Source organism: Nyctereutes procyonoides, unplaced genomic scaffold, assembly GCF_905146905.1.
Source record: "Nyctereutes procyonoides isolate TBG_1078 unplaced genomic scaffold, NYPRO_anot_genome, whole genome shotgun sequence".
NCBI classification, from domain to species: domain Eukaryota; kingdom Metazoa; phylum Chordata; class Mammalia; order Carnivora; family Canidae; genus Nyctereutes; species Nyctereutes procyonoides.
Genome location: NW_026575049.1, coordinates 48790136 through 48814731, shown reverse-complemented (window position 1 = coordinate 48814731; position 24596 = coordinate 48790136). Strand labels below are relative to the sequence as shown.

The 24596-nt window shown below is 35.0% G+C and overlaps 1 protein-coding gene across 7 annotated transcripts in view; it reads left to right on the top strand.

Annotated features, from left to right (window-relative positions):
• SRBD1 (S1 RNA binding domain 1) overlaps positions 1–24596 on the top strand; it is a 275664-nt gene that overhangs the window by 51583 nt on the left and 199485 nt on the right. For all 7 annotated transcript variants that reach the window (XR_008664926.1, XR_008664927.1, XM_055328956.1 and 4 more), the window contains 4 exons: positions 1635–1742; positions 5655–5812; positions 9416–9506; positions 10276–10383. Coding sequence is in view for 5 of the 7 variants with exons in the window: in XM_055328956.1 (XP_055184931.1) it covers positions 1635–1742; positions 5655–5812; positions 9416–9506; positions 10276–10383 (465 nt within the window). In the remaining 2 variants the exon portion in view is untranslated. The remainder of the gene's footprint in view (positions 1–1634; positions 1743–5654; positions 5813–9415; positions 9507–10275; positions 10384–24596) is intronic.

Here is a 24596-nt window from a genome sequence, read left to right as displayed (position 1 = left end):
TTATGCTTTAGCAGTACTAATCTACTTGAAAGGACTCATCATGTTCTTTCATGCTTCTGTGCTATGTGCTATGGTTTCTTACCAGTATGCTTTTTTTTTTCTGGGTCTTGTTTGGTAAAGCACAATTCATTTTTTAAAACCTATCTCAAAAAAAAAAAAAAGACCCTATCTCAGATATTTCTTCTGGGACATCTTTTCTTGACATTGGGCTCTCCAAATTAATAATAATAACAGCAGTAGTATTAATATTAAATGTATGTGTAATTTGTCTCCCACTCCTCCCTAACCCTCATGTCCTCAGGTAAAGGTGACATTAGGGAGTAACAGCGACTTGAGTGGAAGGATATATGTCCTGAAAGCACTTTGATTCAAATTAAAAAACAAAATTTTATTCTACTCAGATAGTAACCTTCTATGGAAAGGACTCAGTTGTTATTATGAAATCTTTGGTGTATCACATTATAATTGCTTCAATGTTTGCCCACTGAATAGTCAATTTCCTACCTGAGATAAGTAAGAAAGATAGATGAAAGTGTCTCTAAGGTATATTCATGGTTTATTTTATTATGATTTGTAAAATAAATATTTTATTAATGGTTTCTACTCAAGAGTCATTGAAGGGCAAGGGCAGAGATGCTGTAGATGGATGGGAACCTGGAAGGGGTTGGACTGAATTTGTCCTTTTTAGCTTGTCTTTTTCACTTATTGTTCTTTATCCAATGTCCACTACCATTCAGTTCTCTGACATTTATATCCATCAGCATCTATGCATTGCATAGATAGAGCACTACAACCTGAGGAGTAGAGTGAGTTCTACTAAGGAATGGCAAGAGTCAAGGGTCAAAACATAGTTTCTCCTTTGCTCAATCTACTTTAACTCTCAGGAAGAGATAAAGGGATAGACAAAGAAGGATACATGTTTGTCTTAGCTTTGCTGCCAAAACAAAATACCATAGACTCAGTCGCTTAAACAGTAGAAGTTTATTTTCTACCAGTTCCAGAGGCTGGAAAGTCCAAGATCAAGGAACCAGCTGATTTGTTCCTGGTCAGAACCCTCCTCTTGGCTTGTAGACTGCTGCCTTCTCACTATGTCCTTACCTGGCTGGGGGAGGGAGGGACAGAGAGAGGGCAAGCTCTCTGATAATCTTTTCTACAAAGGGCACCAATCCCGTCATGATGGCCCTTCCCTCATGACCACATTTAAACCTAATTGCCTCCCAAAGGCCGTATCTCCAAATACCGTCTCACTAGGGGTTAGGGCTTTAACATATTAATTTTAGGGGACATAATTTAGTTCATAGCAGTCATTAGTTATTTTCTGGTGACTTTCTTATATCTTAAGATTTTTGCCATTATTAATAATGTTCTGGAGATTCTTCCTAGAATAAGGAAGGTTTTTTTTCTCCCTTAAGTTGTATAGGTGACCATGGTTACCAGGTTTTTAAAAATAAGAACTCCAGATGTCATAGTAATAATTTCTAGACATCACAGTCTTTTCTTACAGATTAGGTTACTTTGCCTTCAATAAAGTTTTCCCCCCTTTTCTGCTCCACTTCCTCTCCCCTCTTCCAGGAGCCCTTTCATGGTCTTATTATTGCTACATCCGTTTTAGTGTAGCCTTTTCTTTTTTGCAGGTGGAGACCACGTGGCTTTGCAAGGCCAGAGTTAATGAAGATCTTAAACAAATCACTGGATGATTCTTTTAAACGCCTTATTTATCCTCTTCTCTGTAGAGAGTTCAGGTACGTATCCTGTCATATGTAATTTTATGTACTGATTATTATTATGTATGGTGATAGACACATTTAGACATGAAGTAAATATCTGTTGATTCCTTAACCAATCCGAAGAACTGAGCCAGGATCACGAAGCAATTATAGTTAAGCCTAGATTTCAAACTGTAAAGGCATTCACATGTGCAGATCACAAAACATAGCTCCTAATTACAATGCACTTTTCAAATCTTGACCAGTTAATGTGTACCCTTCCAGTCCTACAATACCAGTTTTGCAGTTTGACAGCCAAGACAAGCAAGTGGTTTTATTGATGAGAGATTTAGCTTGGGATAATAAACTAAGAAGTTGATGGAGAATTTAGTTGGAAGCAGTTTTTAGAGGTAAGAGAACCAAAACCAGCATAAGGAAATCAGTGGAGCATATGATGAATTTATTACTATGAAGAGAGAAAGCTAATATATATGTTTCTAATTCCAAATGAGAGTTATTTAGGTGAATAATTATCAGCGGTGATGAGCAAATATTAGAGGAGATGATTAAAGTGGCCACGTAAGTGACTAGTAGAAGGACTAAGGGTTACAAAGAAGGACTACAAAAGAGCTGAGATACAGATTGCAGGTTTTTGTAGAGGAGCAGATGGAAAGAAGGTTGCGGAGGCAAAAACCTCTTCCCTGCTTCTCTAGCCTTTGTCTTTGTAGTCAATCTTCAGACCATCCATTTCCTCATAGATTCCTTCCTATGCACTCTAGACTTTCTTCATTTTCTCTTACTTATGGATTTCAGCAAGGGTTACTTGAAAACTGTAGATCTCTAGCCATCTCTTCAATCTCACTAAAGTTGATAGCAGCATTTATAATGTTTGCCTGTTTTTCTTTTACTGGACTTGGCCATTGACTTTGGAAATGTTGACAACAGGAACTGAGAAGGTAGTATTTAAAAAGACACATAGCTTTTTTGACCAGCTTTTTTATCATAGTCATTCATTCTCTTGATTCATCCTTCATAGCTCAGTTGTCCCTTAACAATTTTGTTTCTATTGGAATCCTATCTCATTTCAAGTCTGTGTGAGGTAACAGCTCTTGCTTTTGAGTGCTAAGGAATAGCATTTAAAAATAAGAGGTTTTGTTCATAAGGAAAAAGAGAAAGTTACCTTAATCAAAATTTCATTTCCTTTTGTATATTTTTTCTTTAACTTGTTTATTCTTTCATGTTGCATATAATGACCAGTAGTGCTTTCGACAGTTCTTCATACATTTGGCCTTGAGTAGCTTCACTACCTATGGAATGATTTCATTGAGAGTTAATGTAAATGGTTTGGTGTGGGATTGTTTAAGCCATAATCCTTCTTTGATTTCTGTTGCAGTGGGCAAGCAAGAGCACTTTTCTTCTCTTTTTCTAAAATACCTGTGGTTAAAAAAAATATATGTCTTATTTTAGTCTGTAAGTCAGTTTTCAGACATTGTCTGCAGATGTGTCTCTTATAAAAATACTCATAATTACTTGAACAGCAATTGAGGGAGAAAACTCCCAATTGATTTTTCTTTAAAGAAGATTACTTCAATTATCTAATTAAAAAGAAATTTGTCCTAATATAGAAAAATTGGAAGAATCAGTAAAACGCAAAGGAAAAAAACCGACAAAATTTCACTTGCTAGAGATAATTATTGTTAACCAGACTTTTCCCCGTTCATGTGTGAGTATTTAAAACAACCATATAGACTATATTATTTTGTAGACATTTGATTCAGTTGACCATATATGATGCAGTCTACTTTGGATTTCTTATTTCCAAAACTATCAAGATGATGCATCCATGTATCATTTTTCACACCTACCTTTTTCATCAATCCTGCATTGTCAGTTACCAAGTGCTGCCTATTTTCCCATCCTTTATTATACCTTGAATTTTGCCTCTTCTTGGTCTCTGTGGTTACTGTTTTAGCTCAAGATATCATAATTTCTTGTCTGGATTACTATTCTAGGATTATAGATAATATCTGTCTGTTTGCCATACTATACTTTTCACAATGCCATCCTTAAACTTCCGTCTGATTATTTCATTCTCTTCTGCTTAAAATTCTCCAGTGGCTCCTCTTTGTCTCTAGGATTAAATCCAAGCTCTTTAGAAGATCATGCATTGCCTTTTGGGGTCTGATTTCATCTTGGCTGTACAACCTTATAGACATAAGGTATTTTTTTTTTTTTTTTACTTTAGCAGATGAAATTACTTGCTTTCTCTCTCTCTCTCTCTCTCTCTTTTTAAGGTTTTATTTATTTGAGAGAGATATAGTGAGAGAGCATGAGTGGTGGGGAGGGCAGAGGCAGAGGGAGCCCAATGTGGGGCTTGATCCCAGGATCATGACCTAAACTGAAGGCGGACACTTAACAAACTAGGTCACCCAGGCACCCCCATTTGCTTTTTCTGTAATGAATTGTGAGTCTTTATGTATGGTGCTTCTGTTGCCTGCAACATTTTCTCTATGCCTTCGTTCTATTCTCCCTGCCTTTGTTTGCTTAACTCTTCTTGCTTTGTTTGCTTATTCTTCTTGATTCACCCAAGGAGATGTCTCTTTTAGGAAGTTTTGCAGTTTAGCTCTCCCTCCCATGTGTTCTCATTAGCATAACACATATCATTGTTTATTCTGATCTGATTATTTTTGTTTCTTCCACTCTACAGTCATTTTCAAAGTAGGGATCCTGTCTTTTCAGCTTTGTATCTCACACCAATCATGGTACTTTATATAAGACTGACAACAGATGTTCACTTTATAAAGTTAAAAGTGAAGATTTAGAAATATCTATTGTGTTATTTTTCATGTTGCTTGACTGAATGCAGGGAGGGTGACAACAGTGAAAAAAAGATGAGAGAAAAGCCTTAAGAAACTGACTGAGGACAGAAAAACAGACATTAATTAGCTGTGTGTGCCTTTAGATATGTAGATAATTTGACCTCAGCACTGATATGAAGTGTGCTTTGAATGGTTTTTGTACTGTCGGTTTTCTTGTGGCCATGGCATGAATGTCTGTACCTGTTCTAATGGGTCTTCTTATAAAATTTGTAAGAATTTCAGGAGAATAGTATGCTAAGAGCTTTTGTTAAGAAGACGAATGGTTTTAAAGGGCACCATACTTATTGGCTCAGTCAGAATTTTGTGTGACTCTTGATCTCCAAGTCATGAGTTCTAGCCCCACATTGGGTGTAAGGATTACTTAAGTAAATAAATATTTTTAAAAAAAGAAAGAATGTGAATGGTGTTAAAACTTAGTTTCCTAATACCTTTAAGTCCATTATAGACATATGTTTTTATCCTAGAAAAAGTTTTAAAATCAGATGTTTAATAACTTCTCTGGAGAAAACCTGGGAAATTATGTACACGAGTCATGGCTCTTGGCCTGGTTACTAATATTCTTGGTCATGTCACATCTCTGTGAGAATGACGAGGTGGGGCTCAACGTGAGGAACTGAAGAGAGTGCGAGAATGACATTGAGATTTATTTTGGGTAAAAGGGTAAAACTAAGTATTGATGGGAAGAGACTACTTAGGATTCAGTAATTTATCACTAATTTTGTTTTTATATTTTTAATCAAATCATTAACTTGACTTCCTTTGTGATGTCTCGGCCTTTATATACTCTGTTTCTGTCACATACATAAATATTTATACATATAGATTTTGTATATAAAGAACAGATAGGGAAGGAATGTAAGTATGACAGACTCCTCAGATTTACATCAGAATAGTTTATGGTTTCATGTATTACTGCAGTTAACAAAAATAGATTCAGTATAATTTTATATATGATATTTTCTTTATTTTGTTACAATAAATACTCCTGTATGGGATGTATAGGAAGAAACTTTGGGTGAATGAAAAACTAAATACTTTTTTCCTTTTATTTTTTTTTTGATTTCTAAAGAGCCAAACTAACATCAGATGCAGAGAAGGAATCAGTGCTAATGTTTGGACGGAACCTCCGCCAGCTCCTTTTAACAAGCCCTGTTCCAGGGCGCACCTTGATGGGAGTGGATCCTGGATACAAACATGGTTGCAAATTGGCTATAATTTCTCCTACCAGTAAGCACAACTTTCAGCTCTTCAATTAAAAGTTGTTTGATTGGGGATGTCTGGGTGGTCTCAGTGGTTGAGCATCTGCCTTTGGCTTAGGGCATGATCCCAGGGTCTTTAGATCGAGTTCCACATTGGGCTCCCTGCATGGAGCCTGCTTCTCCCTCTACCTATGTCTCTGCTTTTCTCTCTGTGTCTTTCATGAATAAATAAATAAAATCTTTAATAAATAAATAAATAAAAATAATAAAAGTTGATTGGTCATAAGTTTCACATCATACATATTGTGAGGATTTGGAAATAATGTTAATTATTTCAAGACTTAGAAAATGGTTTTCTCACATATAGTGATGTGAGAGCCAGAAAGTCAAACTTCATATTTGTCTTTTTGTTGATAAAAAATCTCCACATATTACTATTATTTATGCCCTTCCCTATGTCACAGAAGAAATGTTGAAACTAGGCTCAGGTTTTAGTAACTATCCCCCATCAACTTCTATTTATTGTAGTGTATTTGTGTATGATGCATTTTAACTCTTTGTTTTTAAAATACCAGACATTTTTATTGTTTTGCCCAGCATTTTTTCCCATATTTATTACCTACCCTTTTCTTTGCTCTTCATTTCTTACTGCATTTCTGTATTTACATTTGAGATTATTTTCTCTCTGCCTAACTCTCTAACCTATTACATTTAGTGTGGGGTCAGCTGGTGACAAATTGTGTCCTTTTTTGTCTAAAATGATTCTGATTTGTCCTCATTTCTGAAGGATATTTTTGCTGGGTATAGAATTCATGATTGGTGTTATTTTCAGTACTTTAAAGGTGTCATTTCATTTTTTGTTTTTTTTCCCCCTTTGGCTAGTACACTTTTTGTTGAGAGTGAGAACTCAACCAAAAGTCTTATTATTGCACCTTTGAAGGTGATGATATGTTTTTTCCTCAGGTTGCTAAGATTTTCTCTCTTGTTTTTCAGAGGTTTTCTTATGATGTACTTAGTTCTATGTGTGTGTGTGTGTGTGTGTGTGCGCGATTGTGGGGGATTTTAGTACATGAATTCTGCTTGGGTTTGTAGAGCTTCTTGCATTTCTTTCTGGAATTCCAATTAAATGTATATTGGACCTTTCAACTCCCTCTTCTGTTTTTTATTCTTTTGTTTTATTTTCTATTGTTTGTCTTTATGTTAATTAAGCCTCTATTCTGCTATCTCTGATCTGCAATTAAAGCTATCCATTGAGTTATTTATATAAATTATTGTGTTCTCAAGTTTTTGAATTTCCATTTGGTATTTATAAGAAATAGATTTCAGTTCTATAGTGAACTTCTTCACTTTAATTTTTTTTTTGGTGTTTTATGTTTTCTTATTTTTACCTTATAGTTCTCTTATTTTTTTTAAATATTTTTCATTTATTTATTCATGAGAGACACAGAGAGACACACACAGAGAGGCAGAGACACAGGCAGAGGGAGAAGCAGGCCCCATGCAGGGAGCCTGACGCGGGACTCGATCCTGGAACCCCAGGACCACACCCTGGGCCGAAGGCAGCGCTAAAATGCCAAGCCACCTGGGCTGCCCATAGTTCTCTTATTTATTATATTTATATTGTTATGTACTATGATTCTATGCTACTATGTATTACATATATATCACATATAATATGTAATACTTCTATACTTGTTCTTGTGTTTCTTTTGGTTTAGATTTTTCTTTTGAAAATAACTTTTTCATGTCTAATTCAGTTTTGAACTTGTTATTTCTGGGGTTTTCTAATTCTGATTTACATTATTCTCATTTTCTATTATATTTTTGTAGCTTTAGGTTATAATTTTTCTGTTTTGTGGACACATCTTTCTGTAAGGTCATGCTAGTCTTTTTTTTTTTAATTTCCTTTTTAAAAAATATCCATTCTATATGGAATTTGACTGTAATCTTTTTCTGTGCTTAGGTTTACATAAAATTTGTTTTTCCCAGCTGTTGGTATAGAAGACCAGATCAGGAAAGGTTTTCTGGCTACATACCTCTGGAGCTATCACTTCTTTTTTCCCCAAATTACTGACATGGGAAAGCACCTTAATATCTACATGAATATAGAGTCTTCTACCTTCTGGAATCTGCTTTCCTGATGCTTTCTCCCTTTTACCTGGATTTTCTTTTTCCTTTGCCCATGTTATCTCTATCTTTCTCGATAGAGATATGATTCCTAACATGTTCTCCTCAGTTGGGATTTTTGTCTTGAAAGGAATATTCTGCATGTTAGTTTCAAGAGTTCATAGAGATCAGTTTTCCAGTCCTTCTTGCACTCAGTGGGCAGTCTCTCTACTGACCTATAAGTTAAGAGTATGTGGAGGTCTTTCCCATATCACAGGAAAGTACCTTTTGTAATTTTTCGGTCCATGAGATACTTCATTGCTTGTCTCTACTTGCTCCACAGAAATGCCAATGCATGTAAGTCCTGATAGTTGCATTGTCCCCACTTGATCGATCATCTTTTGAGTTTTGTGGAGTTAACTTTGTTACAGATATAACTATTGGTTTTTGGTTTTGCTGTCCTACTTTCTCCATCTTTTTTTATTATGCTATACATTTTTACAGTAAATGGGAAAAATATTTTATCAGTATCTTTTTCTGCATCTGTTGAAATACCATGTGTATTTGTATTTGGATATGATGTTATTTGTATTGCTTATAGGATGACTTTTTAAAAATACCGTATGCGCTCCCACATATATATGTATGTATCTTTAGTCTGTTTTGGTAACACATTCTCAAGAATTTATCCGTTTCATCATTTAAATTAACATGAAGTTGTTTATAATAGTCTCTATATCTTTTTAATCTGTCCTGAAGCTCTAGTAATATCCTCTTTTCATTTCTATATTATTTATTTGTATATCTTCTTTTTTCAATATATCTGTATCTTCTTTCTTTTTCTTGATTGGTATTGCTAAGAGTATTTGTTTTCCTTAAGTGATTTTCAACTTTAAACTTCACCAGTCCTCTCTATTATGTATATATTTTTCTGTTTCATTAATTTCTGCTTTTAACTTCATCATTTTCTTCCTTCTACTTTCTTTGAGATTATTCTGTTGTTCTTTTCATAGCTTCCTAAGTTGGTCACTTAGCTCATGATTTCTGTTCTTGATGTCATTACCCTTAAATATTGAATATATTTTTCACTGAAATAATAATATAAGGTAACATATAGAGAAGTGCACAAATCATAAATATGCAGCTTAAGAATTACACAAAGTAAAGAAATCCACATATCCAAAAGAAGAAATAGAAGAGTATTACAATATTGTCTGGAATTTGGTACATATCAGTAGATGTTAGCTTGATGTTACATATTATTAAAAACCATTTCTTTTTTAAGTATCATGGTATATAATCTAGTTAATAATGATTTTGTTAATAATAAATAGCAAAATATTGTTCTCATAACTTTGGAAGTTTGCAGACTGCTTAGGAGAATCTGATTTCGTGAATGTGAATGATTTATCCTGCATTTTAAAAGATAAAGCAGTTCCCTTTTCTGGTACAAATTACTTAATCAAATCATCTATGTGTTTTGTAATTTCTTACAAAATGGCTTATTCTTTTCTTTTTCTCTAAGGTCAGATACTGCATACTGATGTGGTTTACTTGCATTGTGGACAAGGCTTCCGAGAGGCAGAGAAAATAAAGAGACTTTTGCTGAATTTCAAGTATGAAAATAAGTAACTTTTTGAGTACTTCTGTGGCTCACCCAATCAGAGATACCTTTGAAACTCCTAATTTGGAGGGAGGGATTAAGGGAAGTGCTTTGGTGAGAGAGAAGGAATCATGTAAAACAATGCTAGGGCAAATTGCTGAAGAACTGTACCTTTGGAGACTCCGGAGGGATGCTTCTTCCTTCCTCTGCCACCTTCGCTATTGAAAGGTGGTAGTGTGAGCAAAAGTGAGCACTGAATTCTTTGATTCGGGGTTTCTTTCTCTTTCTCTCTCTCACTCATTTATTCTCCCTCACTTTCCCTCTCTTTCCCTCTCTCCCTCCCCCCACCTTCTTTTCTTCCTTCCTTCCATTCTTTTTTATGGATCTGAGGAGTAGATGTGTGATATTAGTTTGAAGCTTCAGACATTATTTGACAACATATCAATTCAGTCCTGGTGTCTTTATTATGGCCTAGAATGCTCCAGACTTTCTTATCTATGTGTAAATTTGGTTCCTTCTAGATGGGAAGAAAGCTGAGTGTTCTTGATTGTTTGACAGTGAAATATTTCTCCATTGCCCCCCATACCAAAGGCAGGGACATTGTCCTATTTTTTTCTACAAAAGTCTGTGTCTCCTTTGTGAAATAGTGGAGATGTTGCTTGGCTATATGAGAGAATAAGATCATTGTATGATAGTATTTGTGCATTCTGGTTATTTTCTCCTGATTGATTTAAACCATGTGTTGAGCTCATTCCATTTCTCATCTTGTTTATCCCTTGAAGCTGCAGCACGGTGGTGATTGGAAATGGAACTGCCTGCCGGGAAACAGAAGCTTACTTTGCTGACCTGATAATGAAAAATTACTTTGCGCCACTGGATGTTGTTTACTGGTAAGGATGTTAGGAATGTTTGTTTTCTTTGAGAAGCAAAAGAACTTCTACAGTTCCTTCTGTCATGAATTCTCTCTTCTCTTTTGGTGATATGCATCTTCTTTGCCTGTATACCACCTCTTACTGCACACAAGCTCTTTGTAGGACAATGTAAAGTGTCTGTCTCCTAGAGAAATTTGAGTTTCAATATCCTGAAAACTCTCATAGAATAGCAGGATAGGGCTTACTTGGTTTCATGGGGTTTTCCAGGCTGTATCTTATGGGAGGACTCTAATTAACTACTATCTAGGACATAGGACTGTGGATAACTTAGCTTTTTTTTCTCGCAAAGTTCTGATGCCTATAAATTGTTGGTTTTTAGAACTTTAGCCAAGGTAAGTGTTATCAATTACAGGTAATTCTGATATTCCTTTCTTGTTTGTATCTTCATCACAAGCTTTCATTTTATATAGGTATCTAGTTAACTTCTGAATAGCTTTGGATTGGCATGACCCATTTTTCTAGTCCTGCCCCTAGATCTATAGTACTTCTGCTTTCATTCACCATCGTTTCCTTACTTTACCTTTGGACCTTAGGTGCCTGGCTTACCTTTTCCGAACTACAGTAGAATATTAAGTCCTTTGGTTTAATTCCATGACAAGAGAATTACCATAGCTGATATCTAGGGAGGAGTGCACAAGCACCATCTTCTGTTGCTGTTTAAGAAATCTTGTAATTAAGTATAGTCAGCTGATGAGTATGTGACTGACAGGTTCATCAAACAAAACCCAACACTGGAAGAAGAATCCTAGGATCCATGGAGCTAGGCCAAAAGAGAAGGGCCTTGTATTTAGTGTAGTGTTCCATATGCCAAGAGTATAATCAAGATGTCAGGAAAACAAATTCAGGGTAACCAAAGGGAATTAGGAGGTCAGGAACAAGCTGTAGGTGCTACAGGGCCATGGTTCAGGAAAGGACCAGATTAAAAAGACCACCTCAGCGCCACCCCCTTACCCCTTCTTGTTCAGAGTAGTCTGGGGAATACTGTGGATCTTCTCTATTCTGGGAACTGTTTACATGCATATAGTCCTTTTTTAAAAAGATTTTTAAAGTTTATTCATTCATGAGAGACACCCAGAGAAAGAGACAGAGGCAGAGGGAGAAGCAGACTCCATGCAGGGAGTCCAATATGGGATTAAGTCCCACCGCAGGATCATGCCCTGAGCTGAAAACAGATGCTCAACAGCTGAGCCAGCCAAGTGTCCCACATCCAGTCCTTTTGGGAACTGTACACAACGACCTGATATAATTGGTTCAGTTTATTTCAGGCAACTTTTCTGATTTTTTTAACTTGTTCATGTTAATTTAATATAAATATCTTGGGTACGTTTGTAGTGCTTACAAATAGAACTTTTAGATCATTAAAAATATTAAATTGTGAAGGCTTCTTGAATTTCATCTGGTTTTGCTTATGGAGGGTCCATCTATTGAACTTTCAACAGTGTCTTGCAGTAGAAGAAGGATGAGCTTTGGAGTCAGACAAATCTAGGTTCATCTTTTACTGTCACCATTTACAAGTTAGGAAGTGTTACTCTGCCTCTCTGAGCTTTACTTTACTTCATCATTAAAATGGAGAGTGCTCTTGGTTTTCAGTAACACTTTGACGTTTTCTTCATAATTATCTCGTATATTAAATATTAAAACTTCTTTTACATTTATCTATTTTTGTGTATCTATTAAGAATTACTTTACTACATTATTTTATCTCTATATAAAGGAATACTGTTTTTATGTTAATTATGTCCCTAGGCATAGTACAGAATTCTTTCATTGTTTATAATTTTTAATTGATTCTCTTAGATTTCTAGGTATATGGTCATACCATCTGCACAAGATAATGAATTCCTTTTCAAGTTTTATATCTTTTGATTTTCTTTTACTCTTGTCTAATGGTACCATGCAGTATCTTTGAAAAGCTGTTAAATAATAATAATGATATTGGACCCTTTTCTTCCTTCTTTTATGAGCATGCTTCTAGTACCTCCCTCAAGTCTAATACTGCCTTTTGTATATTTTAAAAGATCATTTAAAGGAAATAGCTTGGGGATCCCTGGGTGGCTCAGGGGTTTAGTGCCTGCCTTTGGCCCAGGGCGCGATCCTGGAGTCCTGGGATCAAGTCCCACGTCAGGCTCCCGGCATGGAGCCTGCTTCTCCCTCCTCCTGTGTCTCTGTCTCTGTCTCTCTCTCTCTCTCATTCATTCATTCATAAATAAATAAATAAATAAATAAATAAATAAATAAATAAATCTATCTTTAAAAAAATAAAGGAAATAGCTTTTATTTACAAATGTTTTTAAAATAATGATTAACTATTTTATTTTTTTAAATCAAGAAAGATAACGTTTATGCATTTTTAGAATTTTACTATAATCATGTGTATTTTTTTCTCTTTTGACCTATTAGTATGCTGAATTACAGTAGTAGATTTCCTACATTTGAACCATTTTTGCAGTTTTGATTTGAACCCCACTTGGTTACAGTTTTTTTTTTTAATGTACTGTGGAATCTATCTGCTAGTATTCTAGTATATGCTTTTGAAGTCCTTAAGTAATGCAAATACCTAATCATAATTTACAGTGAGTGCTTTCAGAAAATCAGCTGTTTGACTTCATTTTTTTGCCTGTTCCCCTTGCCTTTATAAGGAATCACTGTTTTCTCATCTAACACTTCAAAGTTACATAGTAGACTACATTTAAGTTAAAATTTCTATGCTTTCTCTGGCAGTCATTTTTACTACCTCCTGAACAGATAATCTCATATGTGTTCCTATAATCCTGTCAGGTATTCATCCTAAAAAATCTTTTCTTTATGTATCCACCAGTATATTTTCTCTTACTCATTCCTTCCAACACTTTTTCCTTGGCCTACCTACCATAGCTTAACATGCTCTGTGACTTATCTCCTAACTCATAAACCCTATACACCTTGATCATCCATCCAACTTCCCCTCACTCCCGTTTCTCTCCCTACCCTTAAGATATCTTACAAATAGTACTGCTAAAAATACATATTATGGTAGAAATTTTTCAAAGCTTCAAATCCCCATTACTAAAGGAGAAAAAGCCTGGAATTAAATTGTTGGATATAATGGTGCTAAGGCTTAGTTACTTACATATGTTTAAAGTTGGAAGTGTTTGTGAAGAGAAGTTCTAAAATATTATAAGTATGATTTGTTTTAAGTATATGCTGGTATGATATTCTGTTTTAAGTCTCCTGGCACATAGTAGGCACATACTCATTTTTTGAATATCTGAATATTTGTTTCTGTTCATGTTAAATTATTATACTTGATTATTTTCTGCTTTTGACTGGGTTTTTCTTTTGTAGAAAATAGTGTTTTTGTGTGGCAGTGTTAAAATTTATTGAGATGTAGAAATGGCTAGCTCCTTACGATACATTTATTTTTATATGCGATGTATCTAGTTTCTCCTCCATTGAAACCTTCTTAAATCAGGGGATCATGTTTTATTTATCTCTACCTCCTTCTCATTGAACATACTGCTGTACTTATAGGTCCATCTCAACAAATATTTACTAATATGAATTCTTAAACATTAAGGTTTAAATTACTATTAATCAGATAAATCTTTTCAAGCCTGTTGACCAGAATTACAGTATGGAACAACTGTAGAAAATTTCCCCTCAGTTTAAAGCTCTGGTAAATCTGTGACTTACTGTTTTCTCTCTTTTTTCATCGATAGAGAAATTTGCATTTGGCAGATTAGAGATTATATTTTGACCAAGATAAATGAAAATTTCTGAAGTAAAAATATGACATGATTAGAGTTATATATTTATTTAATGAACTGTGAAAGAATTAAAAGGAATCTTTAATATTTGCCTTCTTATATTTCAAACTATGATTGGCACACTTTATGCTGATAGTAGAAACCCTGCTAGAAGTTACAGCATTGTGTGCATTCTGTAGAATCATGAGACCACTTAAAACCTGGGAGCAGCAAATGGAAAAGAAAATTTTGTGCTTTAATTCAAACCCTGCACTTAATATTTCCACCCTGAAAGCTGCAGTATATAAGTGAGTTTGAAGAGGCAAATATAGAAAAAAAATTAATTTTGTTTCCCAATGCCCTAGTTCATTAGGATAATGAAGGAATTAGAAAATAGAGTGATCTGAGGAGGTGCAATGTGTGATGAGGGGATGAAAAAAAGGGAAGGGATACAGGAGAGGCATGGGGTTGTGGGTTTGAGGTTAGATGTAGACCAGCCGGTTTGGCCATTGAAACAGAAGTGGATGACTAGATTGTATTAGGAGAATAGGGTTGGTGCTAGACATCTGTAAAGTACACATTAGAGAGGTCTCTCTTCTTTCATTCCAGGAAGGTACCAACCATTAATAGAAAGAAAATATAATTTAAGAAATCATAATTCTGTTCCTTGAGATAAATTGTTGTATCTTCCAGAGTTTGACTTAATTGCAGGGAATATCTTGAGCTTCAAAGGGTTAACTCATTTATGAAAAATGTCTTGATGAAGACATCAAAATGAAAAATTATGAAAAAAGTGAAGCTAATGAAAGTCTTTTGCTTAAAATTAAAAAAAACATTTCTTTAGAGATACTAATATTTGTTATTGCATACTGGAAAACAGATAACTGATAGGTGTTTCTATTTTACCTATATTTTAGACCATATTTCTAGATTGTGTATGTTATTTAAAGGAACTCACACTGTACATGTTTTACATCACTTCCTCCACTTTATATATTCCCATGCTGATCAATGGACTTTACATAAAGTCATTTAAAATTGCTATAGTTAAACTCTTATATGATCTTACATTTTAGTCATTCCTCATTGTGTGACAGCTGGCTTTTTCTAATCGTCCGCATTATCAGCAAAGGTACAATGAATATTTTCGCATTCAGACCTTTGCACATAGCTTTATTGCTTTCAAATCCATTCTAAAAAGTGGACTACAGGTTTAAAGAGGTACCTTACCTAAACCGAAAAATGTTTAAATTAAATGCTTAATTACCAAACCCAGCTTATTACTGAGATTATATCATGCTATTTCTCCCAAAACTTCTCAGCACGTTAGCTAATTTGAGATGCCTTTATTTAATATTTATATCACAAGTATGTATAGAAGTCCAGATAAAGGGACGCTTGGGTGGCTCAGTGGTTGAGTAGCTGCCTTCCACTCAAGGCATGATCCCGGGTTCGAGGCCCACATCAGGCTGATTATGCAAGTAGTTTTGTCCATTTTGTGTTTAAATTCAGGCTTGCTTTATTATTTATTTATTTATTTATTTATTTATTTATTTATTTATTTATTTAAGAGATTTTATTTATTTATTCATGAGAGAAACACAGAGAGAGAGAGAGAGGCAGAGACACAGGCAGAAGGAGAAGCAGGCTCCGTGCAGGGAGCCTGAAGTAGGACTCAATCAGGATCAGGCCCTGGGCTGAAGGCCTTGCTAAACCACGGAGCCACCTGGGCTGCCCCAGGCTCTATATTGTATAGAATTCTAGATTTTAGTTTTTTAAGATTTATCTGTCTTTTACTTTATGGCTTTTGAGTTTTTTATTATTCTTGAGTCTAGAATATTATAAAGCATATTAGTTTTTGTGGAAAATATGAACCTCTTATATGTCCAAGAATATCAAGTTTTTTTGTTTTTTTATATGCAGGCCTCCCTCAAGTTTGTATTTCTCTAACTTTTCTTTAAGTCTTCTGACTTCTTTGTGAAGCCATAAAACCTCATTATCTTCTCAGTTACTGATAGAGTTGCTTTGAAGCTTTAGTCTCTAAGAAACCAAAAATTAAACTGAGGACCTTAATCAGTTTAGGTAACAGAAACAAAGAACAGAAAGCTGTTAATTGGTTTTGAGAGTAGTTTTGAAAAAAGAATGGATGCTGATTTTTCCCTTTCTCTCTGAGGGCCTTTATTGCTAGCTGTAGTGTTTTGTAAACAGCAAAGACACTTGATTTCTTCCCCTTTCCTCCCTTCCTCTCCCTCCTCTTCTGTTCCTCCTTCCTCATTTTTTTTTCTCCTTCCTCCTCCTTTTTCTTATTTTTTTTCTTTTTCTTCTTTAATTCTCTGTTTGGTCGCACCATATTTTAGTCATCTCTCTCTCTCTCTCTCTTTTTTTTTTTTTAAATTCATGAGATAGAGAGAGAGAGAGGCAGAGACACAGGCAGAGGGAGAAGCAGGCTCCCTGCAAGGAGCCCAACCTGGGACTGGATCCCAGGTCTCCAGGACCACGCCTTGGGAAGGTGGGGCTAAACCTCTGAGCCACCTGGGCTGCCCGGAGCTCCTCTTGTTTGACAACAGGTTATTTTTGATATTTGATGTATCTTTAATTTTAAACCTATCAGGATGCCTGGGTGGCTCAGGTGGTGATCCCAACAGTCCTGGGATTGAGTCCCTGCATCATGCTCCCTGCAGGGAGCTTGCTTCTTCCTCTGCCTAGGTCTCTGCCTCTCTCTGTGTGTTTGTCATGAATAAATAAATTAAAATCTTAAAAAAATTTTTTGAACCTATCAGTACAGACTAATCAGCTATAATTTCAGTATTTATTTGCAGGCATGTTTAGTATGGGATTTATCTATAACCTAAAGTTAACTTTTATATATGGTGTGAAGTCCTTTTTTTGCATATGACTGGGTTATTCCAGCACCATTTATGAAAGATTTTCCTTTCCCTATTGAGCTGCTTTGGCATCTTTGTGGAAAATCAGCTGACCATATATATGTGGATCTATTTATGGAGTCTCTTCTGTTTAATTGATCTATATGTCTAGTGTCTAATGACACTAATTAGTCATTAGATAGTGTAAGTCCTTCAATTTCATTCTTTTTTGTCAAAATTATTTTAGCTGTTGTAGGGCCCTTGTGCTTCTACATAAATTGTATAAATCAGCTTTTCAATTTCTACATATGGTCCTGCTGGGATTTTGATTGAGATTAAATTACCTCTACAGTTTAATTTGTGGAGAATTGACTTCTATCCATGTAAACTTCTTTTGAGTATAGTTGGCACATGATGTTACATTAGTTTCAGGTACACAATGTAGTGATCTAACAACTCTGTACATTATGCTATGTTCATAGTGAGTGTAGCGCTACCACTAGTTTCAATTTTTAACTTCAATTGAAAAGTTTCAATTTTTAACTTCAGTTATATTTTTCATTTCTAGAAGCTCTATATTTTTTCAGATTTGCTTGATCACTCTTTTGTTTTTCCTGAGTATATTTTCAAATCTACCTTTTATTTCCTTAATCATACTAACCATTGCTGTTTATAATCTGTTTCATAAATTTTAGTATTGAAAATCTCTGGAAGTCTATTTCTGCTATCTGCTGTTACTCCTGGTTCTGAATGCTCTATCTCAGCTCAGGACTTGATCTCAGGGTTGTGAGTTCAAGCCCCATGTGGGGCTCCACTGCCTACTTTTAAAAAAAAAAAAAGTCAAAATAATGAGGTAAGATTGTAGGAGCCCCTAGTGTAAAGTTGAGAAGCTCTTAGAAATAGAATTCAGATTACCCTATAAAATTGCAAAATATCATGTTAAGGAAAGAAAATAAGGCCACAGTCCTCAACACACATAGGTAAATGTAAGCTAGATGAATGTGCTCCACCACTAAAGTGATAAACTAGGACCCTTTCCAAATTCTCTGGAAAAAAGTTAAATTCATTGGTAGAATTTTCTCAGTTAAAATTCCTCATGTCAAATAAAACTTTCCGAACACTTTATGTACATATCAGTCTTTTTGGTAATCTTGCAAAGGAAAAGGTTTGTAGAAGGCCAATTCAGAGATTCACTCTTGGTAACAATATTCTATCGGAAAATGAGAATGTAGGATAATTACACTAGAAAACAAAATAGTTAGGGTGAGTGGTTTGCTAAGTCTTATACCCATTAAAGTATATGAAAATTGCTGAAGGATTCTATGAAGAAATTTTTTTTCCCCTAGAAGAAGGTTGTAAATTACACAAGAATGGCTCTTTGCCAAACCAAGTTTGGATCAATTTTTATTTTACACTCATACATTTTTCTTAATTTTTTGATGTCTGCTAGTATCTAGTATTTGATTTAGCCCTGTATATTTAGTCATATGGTTTACAATTCACATATTCCATCATGTTCCAAATGGAGTATGCTCACTTCCATGGGCTCCTACCACCAGAAAGAGATTGGGAGTTAACTTAATTTGTGTGTGCTGGCTGCAAAGTTTCAGTCAGTTGTATATTTTACAAGGACAAATACAAAGCTGAAAAAAGTAAGTAACTAAAATAAGTAAAAAAAAAGAGTCACTTATCTGCCAAAAATAGTACAGGAAGACTAAAGCTTCAGGCCTGAATCCTATTTACTGCCTAATTTGGGGCTAAGAAGATAGAATAAAGATCATCAAAAACAAACAAACAAACAAACAAACCCAGAATGCAACTAAAATGCCTTAGCATTCATTCATATTCTGGCTCAGGTGAAATATTTTCTGGAGTTTTGGGTGGACTTGGGAATAAAATTTTGGTGTTACTATTAGTTAATTGTTGAGAAATTATGGAAGCTTGGAGAGAGGCAGATGGTATCTTAATGGTCCAAAGGGGAATTGAGGTGCAAATGACTATTGATTGTGATCTTGACCAGGCAAGGCTATTATGAAATCAGAAAAGGATGGTTTATGAGCACGTAGGAAGGGGCAATAAAACATATCCACTGGAGATCAGCCTACACTTCTTACAAACAAAACATTTTGGCTTTATCCCGTTTCATTTTCTGTTTGGAAAACTAGAACTGGTAGATCCATCTAGATCTCAGCACAGCTTTGAATAGACTTGATATTTTTATGGACAAACTAGAGAAATAAAGATTTGGTTATGTGGCTCCCAGAAGGATGTTGATTAGCTACTAGATTGATGTCTGGTGTGAAGTCCTAGTGGCTTGCCATGGACACTACATTAGTTAATGTTCTCCTCAGTGATTTAGTCGAGGTTTTCAAGTTTATGGACATTGAGATGTATTAGAATCAGATTAGAAAAGTTTAAAAAAATTTTTTTTAAAAATTTATTCATGAGAGACGCAAAGAGAGAGAGAGGCAGAGACACAGGCAGAGGGAGAAATAGGCTCCATGCAGGGAGCCTGATGTGGGACTCGACCCCAGGACTTCAGGACCACGCCCTGGGCCGAAGGCAGACGCTAAACCGCCGAGCCACCCAGGGATCCCCTAGAAAAGTTTTTGAAACACTTGAGTTGTTGAACCTAATTTAACAAGATGAACTGGCACAAGAATAAATGACTTGTGATGTTAGAAGGAATTTTCAGTAGAGTTTTCGATGGGATAATTTCTAAGGTTTCCTTGAAATCTGACCATTGAAGATTCTATCAGAATAATGTGTAGCAGATCTCCCAAACCACCTGGCTCTAGTTTTTTTGTTTTAGTTTAAAGAAATTTACTTTCCTTCAAATCAATAAGCTTAATTATGTGATTTAAGATTTATCTAGCTATATAATGCTCGTTATGTTGTGAAGTTTATTTATTTTAGAGAGTCCATGTGCACATGTGAGCAGGGGAAGAGGCAGAGGGGAGAGAGAATCCCCAAGCAGACTACACTCCCTGCTAAGTATGGAGCCCAACACGGGGTTCAGACCCAAGACCCCAAGATCATGACCTGAACCAAAATTAGGAGTCGGCTGCCCAACTGATTGAGCCATCTAGTTGCCCCGTTATTTTACTTTTGACTAGTGCAATAATTCTGCTTTTCTTGTATGTAAGATCAATTTCTTTGTATTTAAAAATACTGTCTCCTCCATTTCCAGTTTATAGCAGTGATGAAGGCCATGAATTAGCTTTAAAACTTGTTATACCTAAAAATTTTTTTGGATATTAATTTGAATACTATGCTTAATGATAAGTTAGGGTGATAGAATATTTGTCTCACTTCTTTCTACATTAATGGCTTGAGAAAATGTACTGTGATATTGTAGAATTTTGTTACCCTTCACTTACTGACTGATAATCCTTTTTCCAGTTCTGTGACTATCATAAATACTAGACTCTTTTTTATATGGCTTCCTTTCTGGGATGTTTGTGACATTAATTACATTTTAAAGTAAAATTATTTTACAACCCATATAATTTATATTTATTTTGTAGAAATGGCCAGAATACTTTTAAAAATATATGTTTAAATAGACCATTTCAGTGACGTATATTGGAAAGGAGGCATAAGGAATGAATAATTATGGGTGTGTGTGTGTGTGTGTGTGTGTGTGTGTGTGTGTGGCTTTAAAATACTATTTGTATTCAGATTCAGTTTGACAGTTTTTGATCAAAATAACATATTTTTTACCAGTTTTGTAACCCATGTGTTTCTGTATCCCTAAGTCCAATTTAAATATCTGCAGGAGTTACCCCAACCCCCCTTAACTGTAGCCCTTCTTGCAGATCTTTGTTTATTGACTTAGATTAGAACTGGCCTAGAGCCCAGTGATGGTCATTTCTCGTCTTAAGGTTTTTGGTTACAAATCTGCTTTTGTTGCCAGATCCAATAAAGATTCTTGATTGTTTTTGTTAGTTTTATTACAAGTTCTTGCCAAAGATACAATGTATTATAACCAAAACAGATGTTCTGTTTAGACAAGTGTATTTGCTATAACAGAACCTAAAATGTAAATTAAAACAACAGTATATTCAGCTTTAATGTAACAAGTGATGAACTTTGGGATTTCGTGAGTATTTTTGAGAACCTTTAGAAATGGAAGGAACAACGCCTTATTTTAAGCAATTGTTTTACATTTTTTCTCTATTCCAGTTTGTGTATGTACAGTCTTAAACTCCTAGATCCTCCTCCAAGTTAACATTTTACTGTGATCTTGAAAGTGGAATGGAATTCACCATTTTCATCTGTACACAGTTCTGTTATTAATATACATATGTCAGATAAACAGTATTTTCTGCCATAGAGACATCAGTTACATAGAATAGTTTTTAAGATTCTAATACTTATAGGGGCTCTTGAGTTGGTTAAGCATCTGACATCAGCTTGCGCCATGATCTTGGAAACCTGGAATCAGCCCTGCTTTGGGCTCTGGCTCAGTGGGGAGTTTGCTTCTCCCCACCATGCATGCATGCTTGCACACTCTCTCAAATAAATAAATCTTAAAAATTCTAATGTTTATAAATAATTATTCACAGGCCTTTCCATAAATTCTTTACTTAGTAAAGTTAGGAACCATGTTATAAGGTTGTATTATAGATCTTTTGGGACACTAAATAACTGTCTCTGTGATTAGGGCCCAGAGGGGTTTTGATTTACGCTGAATTCTGTTTTGTAGTGAACACAAACGTGTAGTAAGTACAAGATGAATGTATTTGTATTATGTAATTTTAACTCTTTTTTGAAATCATAGTCCCTCAATAAATTAGATATGAAAGGGATAGGGCTACATTATCAACAAATTACTAATGGGATGAGTTAACAGGTTACTGTTAACTCTTGCCTATTCTGGTTCATTTTTTCCTCTTTTCTTTGGCATTAAAGAGCTTGCTGTTTTTCCTCACCTTTCGCTGACATTTTTTAAAAAAATGTCCCATTGATTATTTGGGAGCATTTAAGGATTTTTTTTTAATTAGATATGTTTGTGTTATACAGAATCACTGATTCTTTCTCTCTCATTTCAGTGGCATTAGGAGAATGCAAAATTGCTAGAATCCTTTGCTATTGAGATCTTTTTCATTTGATTATATGGGACTTGAGGATTCTGGGACCAGAAACTTATACTTGCAAATAGTTTTTGAATCCATCTTATTTTGTGTTTTATATGGTTTAGGTTGTTTTTTTTGTTTTTTTTTTTTTTTTTGGTGTGTGTGTGTGAGAGAGAGAGAGGAACCTTTTGAGTCTAATGTATTTTATGTGGCTAAATCTTTGTATTATGCTCTTCTAACTTATTGAAATACCACTTTCAAGTTCCCCCACATACGTACATTTCTAAGGTTACACCCAGCTTAATTCCCATTACTTTTCTGCTTCACAGCACTTGAATTTTGAAGGGACCCTAACATTTGGGTTCACATTATGATAATTAGGTTTCAGGGGCATGAGGGATTAAAGATGTCTCAGGTCTAGTTGCAGAATAAAGTTCAGAAGCACTTGTAAAACTTGCCTGATTGGTGGGTAGAGTTGCTTTTATTTTTTCACTACTCATGCAGCATTAATCCGTATTTCATCAGGTACCTACAGTGCTGTAATTCTAGATGTGACCTTGGGACTTGATTTACTTCAGCTCCGTTTTCTTTATTAATGTGCCATGAAAGAGGTACATGAAAGATAGCTAACATCAAAGTACCTTTTAAAGTAAAATGGTTGATAGGAATTCCCTGGTATTTAACACTGTCTGTCAAATGTTTCAGCTGGTTTGCATCCTTTTACAAGCTATTGCTTGCTGCACTAAAAGAAATTTAAAGCAGTTGTTTCAAGTCTTTTGTAGGAGGGCTTGGTTATGGTGGTGGTGGCTGGCGTGGTGGTGGTTGGGTGGCAATAGTTAGCCAGAGAAGGGAGTAAATGAGAAGTTAAGAACATATTCTTTTTCAACTCTGCTCCTCCCGAGATGGTTTGTTTTTGTGTTTTTCTTTGGGTTAGAGAGTCTTTAGTCCAGAGTGGGGCTTACGATCAGAGTTGAGGAGGTACTCATTTTGGTTATAAAGAGATTGAAGAGGGTGGCCAGAGAAAATTCATCAAACCTCTGTTAAAGACAGAATAAAGGCAAAGTCAGTATCTTATTCAGAGATTGTTTAACCAGTTCAACTTCACAGCCTGTTTATTCTTTACTGAACCATCTGAGAAAAAGCTTTTAAACATAGTAATGTGGGAAACTGAGTCTCAAGAAGAACAAAGGAAACAGGACTCAGATAAGGTTTGCCATATGTGTATTGTGGAATATATTTTCCTGTAAATGTGTTTTAGAGGCTGTTGTCTCTGTTCTAGGCTAAATATATGGGGGTAGAATTCTTGTAGCTCAGTTTTGAAACTGATTCCTTCTTTGTTTCACAAACATTTGTTGGAAGTTTCTCTCTACTTAAGAAAAAATGTGTAAAAGCATTTTGCTCTTCAGATATAATCATAAGATTATCTGTAGATCCATTCCTAACATCTTTACAATAGAACTATCTTGATCTAAACAGTAAAAAATAGAAATCACAGAATGTTTTAGAAAGTGAAATTTGCTGTCAAATTTATACTTTGTTTTCAAATTACTTAATTTTGACTTACAGGAGTCTTAAAATCTACTGTAATAAAAGCTTCTTGTAATTGGTTTTTGTTAAAATGTATTTGTATAGTATTGAAATGCCTTAAAATAGCATATTCTCTTTCTATTGATATTCTGTAATTTTGTTTGCACTTACCTGGTTAACATTTTATTCATATATGGCAGGAAAATAAATTTCAACCCAGACCTAGTCTTGGCGATTTACTGAACTAACGTTTGGCCTGTAAAGTGTAAGAAACCGACAGTATAAGTAACACAGAGAAGTTTGGTAATAGCCTTTCTCATTGTTGACATAGTGCTCCAGAGCTACAGAGGTCTCCTGAAGACAGGTAGCTTCGTTTATGTGGGGAGTGAGCAGCATATGCAACTTATTTGGCATTTGAGTCTATAACAGTTCCATGGTTCCATCCTGACACCATCGCCATTGCCATTGTCACTTCTGCTTGATATTTTAAATTACATTCAGTAATATACTGAGGATGTCTCTGGCTCTGAATTCAAATGGTGTGACCAAAATACAAACTTTGAGGAGGGATATAGATGTGAAGAAGCTTCTGTGATGTCTTTAGAGTATAAGAAATACTTTGAAGATATGCATTTCTATTCAGATCCTATGCTCTGATTTCTAAGGGTCAATGATTTCCTTCTCTTCTAAGTCCTAGGCTTATTTTGAATTAAAATTCACTGGTTATATTAAGAGGAACCCAGATACCTTTTTTTCTTTCTTACCTTTACTTCTTTAGTGAAGGGCCCTTACCTGTCAAATTCTTTGGGGGAATTCTGCATCTCATTCTAAATGTGAAATGCTACTTTTATTTAGATGATTTTGACTGTGGTGGGAAAAGTAATAAGTAAAATTTCTACCAAGAGATCAGTCTTTTTCTGTTTCAATAAATTTTTGTGTGGTATAGAAAGACTGGAAGGATGTTAGATACCCCTGCT